Raw genomic sequence first — 8842 nt, 5'->3', positions numbered from 1 at the left:
CACATAACACAGTGAGACTCTAAAACAGTGATCCCAGTATCTTTATCATATATTAACACATTTCCCATAGTACTCCTGCTCAACCTGCCTCTCTACTGAAGTAACTTCAATTAAAAACAAATCCCTTTAAACCACTACTCTAGGAGGTACAGACTGATATATCTGTCATGATATTAAGAAGATCTGGATACAAAAGATAGGGCTTCATTTTCACATGAGTATGAAAGCAAACCAGAACCAACACTGAACACTTGTTTGCTCAATGACTGACCTATGGCAGGAGGACCTGGGCACTTCCTACCTTCTGGAAGCTAATAAACCATCTCCTAAAGAAAGGCCACCCTCAGCGAATGGAAAATCTGCAGAATTCATTCTGAAAAGGTCCCACAAACAAAAATATTTTTTCTGCTAAGCCTCTTGTCTGTGTAAGGTGCTTAAAAATACATGAACTTTAGAGAAAACACCTTCATTGACTGGTAAGTTGCTGAAATGATGCAGTCTTGAGGTGTGACATTATTTGATTTTTTTTCCTTGAACCTCCCCTCTGAGTTTATCCAGTTTACTCTTCAAAGTAGTAACCTTATTTATTGCTGAAAATGAAAACACTGATAATACTGTGACAGAAATTAAGGACAAATATATGCTATGCTACTTAGTGAAAAAAACCCCACAAACACACCTTCCTTGGGAGTTCCTAATTATTTGTGATTGTTAATTTTTAGAGTTCAACTTAACAGGAACTGGCTGTCAGTTGTCTACTTTTAATTATTTGAGAACTTCACAGGGTCATCAAGAAAACAGTGGAGTAAGTCTCTTTTTACTTTTGCTGGTAGACCTGAATGCTAACATGAAAGAGCAATTTCTGACACTTTTCAATCAATGTTTCTTATTATTTTGACACTGATAATGGTTAAGTTTGTACTGCCTCAAGGCAACTACATCAAGGAGCCATCTAGTAGTGTCAGGCCATCCTCGATAAACATACCAATACACACAGACAGTGCTGGTAGAATGGCGATAAAGTCTGTTGGAAAAAAAAAATCTAAACTCCACATGTAGCTTTAACTTGCAGACGTATAAATGCAATTCCTAACATGAACGTGACCATAAACAATTATTACTGACTTGGTGCAAGAGGTAAGAAAGGTCAAGACAGTTGTGCTCTCTATGGATCCAGATGGAGGAAGGAGGGGGTTGGCACAGCGCAGCCAGAGACAGCACAGAAGGTGAGGCTGTGTCCCCACTCCGGGCCAGGAGCTCAGGGCACAGGCACTCAGAGTAACAGCAAAGATGACAAAGGCTGCTTCACCTGCTCGAGTAGCACATGCCAAACAGCATCCCTTCATTCTGTGGACTTCTATGACTACTAGCTCAGATACAACTATACGCCGCTACTTTGGTGAAACTCATCATAGAAGGTGTCTTCAAAGACAAATTATGCCAAATTTTTCATCCTTGATAAGTGCAGAAGTGTACCTGAACACTGGCATTTAGCCTCCTCTCCCCTAATCTGCCAGACTTCTAAAGATGCCATGCTTAACCTCATCTACTTCACTTACTTCTGAAGCAAACATTTTTTTAAGCAGTGTAAAACAGAAGGAATTTTTAGCAAAGAATACCTTGGTAAAGGAATTGTCCTTAACTAAAACTAAGCATCATCACATAAATATTAAGGAAAATATAGAACACCATAATCTAGTTATTCTACAAGGTGTGTTTCTTGCTAGGTTCACACTGGGTGGGGTGGCAGTCATCTTCATTTTCCACAGTAATCAGAAACTATGCCCCAAAGAAGTGTGTTAAAGTTACAGTAAAGTAGTACTTCTCTTTCTTATTTGCTCTGAACATAACAGTTGTAACAGCTATGCTACAAAAGTACAATATCCCCAAAATCATGTGGTTATCTTTGCAAAATTTATAAAACTGATACATCCACAAACCCATATGCAAAAAGTGTATTGCATGTTTATGATATATAATGCATACTTCCTTCATTTACAGTTACAAACAACAGCATATGCAACAAGAAACTGTTAAGCAAAATATACCCTGAAATCAGATGACCATGAAAGTTTAAGCCTCTTCAACAATTAACATCTTTCATAACACTGCTAGAAGCATTGATGAAAATTTAAGTGTGAAAAATGTACATTCTTTATTCTGCGGTTTAGATACAGAATAAAACTTAACTTTTCAGAAAATAAAACTATAGCTACAGCTTTGAGAGCTGTCAGTTTTCTTTTGAGGATAAAGTACATGCACTTTTTCCAGTTACTTTATTGCACATAATGTACAGTCATAAATGGTGGTTATTTACATGTGTTTTGGCAACGCCCATGTTTGCCTTTCCCCTCAGAATACATTATTTTGCACAAACAAAACCTTAAATGTTTCACACAAACTGCCATAATACAAGTCAAAGCATATATGTATATATGTTGCTTTATTGTTGCTGTATTTTCAGTTAATTCTACTAAGAGTTTCAGATCTCGGTTAATCTTTGCCTTGGGAGGCAGACTCCTCCCAGTTAGTCTGCTGTCAAAGACGGACACCCCAAGTGCAGGCACCAAGAAATCAGGACTGCAGCCTGCTGTGCCTAAGCCCCAGCCCCTATGCAGCACCTGCAATTAGTGCGCAGGCACAGAGAAGGAAGAGCGCTGGCTGTACTTGCGTTAACCAGTTTGATTCAACATTGATTACCATGTGTTAATGCTATGGGCCATGTGTTACTTGGACAGTATTCCATTAACAGTGTTTTAGAAAAAAAATGGATCAAACATATTAAAACAAAACAGAAATTCCGGGAACACTTATGTACTTCCAGCCCTAGGAATGTGTTACTCAGATTCCATTCTGTACAATGTGCCATTTCTGGTATTTTTATCCAGACACAAAGAACTCAGTTTCATACTCTTAAGTATGTTTCCCCAAGTTAATTTCTTAATGGATGGTAACACACTTCAATGCTTCCCTGCATTTTCAGGGCAGAAAACCTTTTAGTGGTCCCCCTCATGGAGTACAATCTGGCAATAAACCTTTTGCTACATGTAGATTTTGGAAACACTATCAAAAGATACATTCAAATAAAAGATCAGAATCGTCAGTATACTGAACATACGCTCATTGAAAATATCTTAAAAGATGTTCTTGAAGGCACTTTATAATATTCACAAAAATACCCTTGAAGAAACTAAGTTTGTTGTACTTTGGTACAACATTTAAGATATGAACAGCATTGCTCAGATTTTACTTTGAAAGTCTAGACTACATTTTTGTTTATATTCTCACCAACAAAAAAAATATTTCCTTTTAAGATAAATCCCACTTTATTGGATCAAAGACCAATGATCTAATTGTCTTGAATGTATGATCTTTCAAACGTTAAGACAATTTAATCTCAGAATGGTAAGAAAGAAAAAGAAGCTAACTTCAGTGATTTAGCAATATTGAAGTCATCCTCAAATTTGGTGATGAAAACAGTTTGTACCTTTCCTATAAGCAGGTAAAGTATAAAATAGTTAAATTTTCAGATAGGCACTCAGGTAAACTGAGAAATACCTTTGGCAGGCAACAATAATGCATATATTAATTTGACTTTAGCGTTTTCCTATTTTTGTTTTCCTTCAGCTTTAAAGTACTACAAAATTTACAGCAACTTCGACTACTGTATATACTGAAGAATGAGATGAAAATGCACTGTGGACAAAGTATAACAGCAGTTAACATCTATTGATAAAAACCCAAAATAATAAAAATATTACAGAAAAGCAGTAGTTCTGGAAATAGAAGTATTCTTCAATATAGAAAATTAAAATTTTGTTCCATTTGAATAGTTTCACCTATACTGGACACAGTACTTCACCAAACTACATGTGCGCCTCTGATAAAATTCTTTAAGAATGTAAATTATTTGCTCTGTAATGACACTTGTTCCATTATCCAGTCAAAAGGTCCTGATATTATCTGTTATCAATATCTAATATTCCTATTATCTGCCTGTGGCTGAGTTTTAGGATAGCAACAACATCTGTTAAATTAAAAAAAAAAATTCTGCACAAGTGAAACTATTCAAAATGAATTAGTATTTCATCTCTACCTAAAACTTTTGTAAAACAAAGAACTACATGCCATTAGAAAACTAACAAATGTTATCAAAGCTAGACTATTTTTCTCCATAAAGATGCATCAAATTTTAATTACTAGCAATACTGTGAGAACTATATTTATAGTTTTATATTGCATGTATTTCAAGATAAATAGCTTGAAAAGTCATAAATTAAAGGAGGAATTTGAACAGATTCAGATTCCTCATCTGAAATTTTACTATCTACGGGAAAAAATGGACTTTCAGGAAGAAAACTGTTGACATCTGAGAAGTTATCTGCATTGAGGATCTCCCTCAACATTAGTGATAATTACTGCCCACTCAAGGTTACAAATCTAGAACTACCTGGGAGATATAAAGGAGCCTCAGACAGTGTAGTTCTAAGAAAGGGGAAGCATATCTGTAAAAATATTTGCATAGCTGAACATTCAAAACAGCATTTTCACCATTTCAATTCCCTGCATTCATGTTGCTCCAGTCATCCACAGGGATAAAGATCACATAAAGGCAGCTCTGGAATTTGAAATGGATGCTGCTTGGTAATTTAGTGAAAGGTGTATTTTTGTACTTTCTGCAGTCACTAGGAAAAAATCCAGTCTGACCTTTGGCTTACAGAAGTTGTACTCCCCTGAGCTAGGCAATACTGATAGACTTCAGCAGAAGTACCAAAAATAAAGTTACTTGAAACAGCATGGTATAAATAAGGCACTTTTGCCAATGGAAACCCCCAGGTTTTGCGTTTCAATGTACAGCAATTCTACCCAGAAATGTTTTGTGCTTAGAAACATCACGTGATGCAACAGTGAATCAGGTGCCAAAACCAACAAATCACAAATTACTGTGCGATTAACTGCAACCTCTGAATGGTTCAACAAAGAATCAAACTGGTTTCTGTACACCATCACAATTTACCAATACACTGGCATCTTTTGCTCTTTTGCTGTGAGCCAACAATAATTATTTTAGAGAAAGAAAAAGAAAGTGTGGAATTAGTAATGCAGATGCTGAAAGGCAAGTGGCAAGACTCTACAAGAAGAATGCCTCAAAAATGCTACTTTGTTCCCATTTCTACTGGCACCTATTCCCCAAGGTAAAAGGCCAGAATGACCAAAGCCAATTTAATAGTAGTGTGCAGAATGTCAGCTGACAAACAACATAAAAACAAGTCACGTTGTGTTATCTGTGGTCACGTTCTTCAGGGTTAGTCCAGTAACTCGACTTCACATTCTTCCGTCTTTATTTGTTTATTTTAATTAAACATGTAATGGTTAATAAACAGACATAATCCAGAGTTAGTAGGTTGGTATTATAACATTTATTAAAATAATGCTATGGGTTAATAGAAACAGCAAAGAACCAAAGAATTAAAATGCAAGCTATGTAAAAACCCAACTAAAACCCAAATATGTCTAATGTATTCATCCAGTAGCTAACTAAAAGCCCAAGAAAGACAACACTCCCAATATAATAAAGTACTGCAAAACAATTGGCAATTTTTCAGTTATCAAAATTGTGGGTTTTGCATTTTGTATCCTTTTTTCTCAATCAGGAAAAAAATTCTTTTGAATGTTATATAACATACATATAAAACAAGATAGAAAAATACATTATAAACTTGTAACAATGGCTGTAAATACATTATCTTACATGTTTCTCATAGGCAATAGGTTGGTTATGGTACATACATAGCATGAAACTACTAAGATAATAAAGAATAGACAAATACATGTCATCTGTACGGTTACATACAAGCGACACTCCCATCTACCCACTCTAAAAAAATTACATAATACTGTCAGAAAGAAGTCTTAAAACTACTTATTTTAATAAAGAAAAAGTCATTAAAGAATGATAATACTGAGAACCAAGGCATTCAGAGATTTCAAAAGTCATGCTTTTTTTTTTAAGCTGATCCAAAATTTTGTCAACTAAGTTTTCAGAAGTTTGTTCAGAGCAAACATTACTTTCACATGTCACACATCTATTCCATACACTTCCCCTCCCCCCCAAAAAAAGACCTTTGATAAATGTCTACAATGTCCAGGTTTTATCATAGTTGAGATGAAACTGGATCAAATACTGGTATTGTTTTAGCAAATCTCTCTTCAAATGTTTGAGTGTCGCAAGTTTATTCAACCAACCAACCAAAATAAAATCAAAATGGCACAGCATATACTGTAAATAAAATCAACACAACTGTATGTGTAACAGGAAGACAAAGCTGGTGGCACAATAAACAAAAATCTAGCTGAATACGAAAGGATGAATGTCTATTGCATAGTAAATAAACTGATAATTATTTCCAGGTGAGACAAGATGTTAGATGAGGTCACCATGCAGGTGCTTAAAAATGTAAGCCCTCTTAGCTTAATATTGACCTTTCATTTGGAAGCTGTGAAGATTTGCAGGAGGAGAATAAGTTGACAAGAGGGGAGTAAAATTATCACCTGATATTTGCCAAGTTTAGTACTGAGCCCCACAACGTAACACTTAATGATTTCAGAATTAAACACTGTGCGTTCAACAGCTTCAGCTCTTGCAATTGCCCAGCTATTCGAACCTCATGTGGAAAGAAGGGTTAAAAATAAGGTATAGCTGGACTTCAAATGGCTGAAGTCCCTCTCCTGCTTATCTTTTCAAGAAAAGCCAATGGGCCAGATTTAACAATAGCCAAAGATGAGCTGAAAAGTAAAGCAACTTCCATGCTGTTTGCCACTGCAGAAGCTGTTCCTGGAAACTGGGGATGTGCTCAGTCACTGACTGAAAACTCGCTAAGCACTTTCAGTTTCATTATCTGCAGAACATCAATTTTCTGGGTGATGCCGAAGCCTACTACAGTTGATGTAACATTTATTTCAACCAGAATCGACAAAACTCCTCTCTATCCCTGAACAAAAATGACGTAACTTCTAGCTCTACAAACATTTGTCAGCTAATAATCTCCTTTAGCATGAGACAGTCTGTATCACAGAACCCTTTGGTTTACGTTGCACAAGTACGGCATTTGCTATGATTTAAAAAGTAGAGTGGCTGAAATAATAATGGGCTGGTTTGATGAAAACTTAGCAAATACTTCACTTAATGAGATTTTGGCAAAGTCACATCACACTAGTATGGCAAAAATCAGGTAATTAATATGGTCAACTCATCATTTGTCTTCCCTCACAGCTTCTTTCACATACTGGGCGACTGAGTGGCATGCAGTAACTTGTCTGAGGGAGAAGCTGATTATACAAGACATTTGACTAAATGACCATGAAGAAAATAAGGCACTTCCTTTTCTTTAGACTTATTCCAATACTTAAAAAATAAAAAAGAAAGACTAAAAGGCTCTTTTGGTCTTTTGTTTCTTGACAACCACCAGAAAAAATCATTTAATGAAATAAAGGGTTTCTTTGTTCTTTTTTTCTTTTTTTATAACACTTGAAAGTATAAAATGCTACATTTCCAAAAATATATTTTTTTTCTGCACCAGCACCCTTGTATAGTAAAAGTATCTACTTTTTTGTTCATTTTGTTTCAATGCACTACACTTTATCTACATTTCATTACATGTATACAGCAAATAGGCAAGCATGGCTTTTACATCCTTAATGAAATTTTTTCTATACAGGGAGGTTTAAAAAAAATATTTGAACAGTTTGCCCAGTAATGTGACACATAATGCATGTACCTTGTTCTCATGTAATCTTCCAAGGAGATTAAAATATGGTTAAAACAATTTAAACTTGTATTTTGCTTTAATAGTGTTGCTGTTTTGTTCTCTGCATTAATGTACTTCTGAAAAGTCATTGCAATCTGTATTTCATGGCACACTTTCCTTTAAAACGTCCAATTTGGCAGGCAATAGAAAAAGGCTGCAACATCTGCCCTTTGAGGGCACTGGTAGTGACTAAACAGCATATCAAATTTTGAATACTTTTTGGAATCCCTTCCCCAATGACATCCCTGACCAAAGGTTCATGCATGATGCATCATCACACAGTACATTCAGAGAGAGCTTTGACTTTTTTTTTTTTTTTTTTTTTTTTCTTTTTTTCTGAGAAGAAAAATATTCCTAGAAGTCTCTCACAGTAACTGCCTCTGTCATCGGGTAGTTAAGGGACATCTGTCTCCATCTCGTGCGAGGCCTCCTTACCGTTCGCTTGGGGCGGGACACTAGAGGATGATCAGTGCGGAGGGATGAGTTGGACCTTATTGCTTTACTACTATTCAGTGCAGGTTCTAGAACCACTTTCACCCAAACAGGAGAACAACAAAAAGCGGAGTTGGAGGACAACAATTTCTTTGTCTGTTTTGTTAGATGGTAAGACGAACGGACAAGTGCCCCAGCTCGCTGCACTGAAGACAGGCAAGCAAAGGCGTTTACCAGTTAACTGATCAGCAGGCAGGCATGGTCAGGTCATCATTGGGTGAAGAGTTCAGAGGTCAGAAGGTCATAGGTTAGTTGCCGGTGGCGGCTGGGTGGTTAGAAACAAAAATAATAAAAAAAATAAAAAAAATAAAAAAAAAAAAAACAAAAAAAAAGAAAGAAAAGATAGAGAAGAGATTAGTTCCAGCTAGTGACGGCTTAATGACAACATGAAAACTAATCACAACTAATAAAAAAAACAAGCATGTTTAATTCTGACATACTGATCGACACCATCTACAGAATGCAATAAAATCATGACAGCCCTCCATCATGATTTGGACACGTGAAGGAGAAGCCCACTCCCACAAAACCGGTTAACAGGA

The 8842-nt window shown here is 35.9% G+C and overlaps 1 protein-coding gene across 12 annotated transcripts in view; it reads right to left on the bottom strand.

The window, feature by feature from the left end:
* Positions 1–8842, bottom strand: part of QKI (QKI, KH domain containing RNA binding) — a 171468-nt gene that overhangs the window by 19618 nt on the left and 143008 nt on the right. For 6 of the 12 annotated variants that reach the window (XM_074537362.1, XM_074537363.1, XM_074537366.1 and 3 more), the window contains exon 8: positions 1941–8565. The exons of the other annotated variants lie outside the window; for them this stretch is intronic. In XM_074537362.1, coding sequence (XP_074393463.1) covers positions 8549–8565 — 17 coding nt within the window. In that variant the 3' untranslated portion in view covers positions 1941–8548. Of the gene's footprint in view, positions 1–1940; positions 8566–8842 lie in introns of those variants that run through there. 12 annotated transcript variants of the gene reach the window in all.

Source organism: Zonotrichia albicollis, chromosome 3 (genome assembly GCF_047830755.1).
Source record: "Zonotrichia albicollis isolate bZonAlb1 chromosome 3, bZonAlb1.hap1, whole genome shotgun sequence".
In the NCBI taxonomy this organism is placed as follows: Eukaryota; Metazoa; Chordata; class Aves; order Passeriformes; family Passerellidae; genus Zonotrichia; species Zonotrichia albicollis.
The sequence above is the reverse complement of the archived record's forward strand: the minus strand, read 5'-3'. Positions and strand labels throughout refer to the sequence as shown.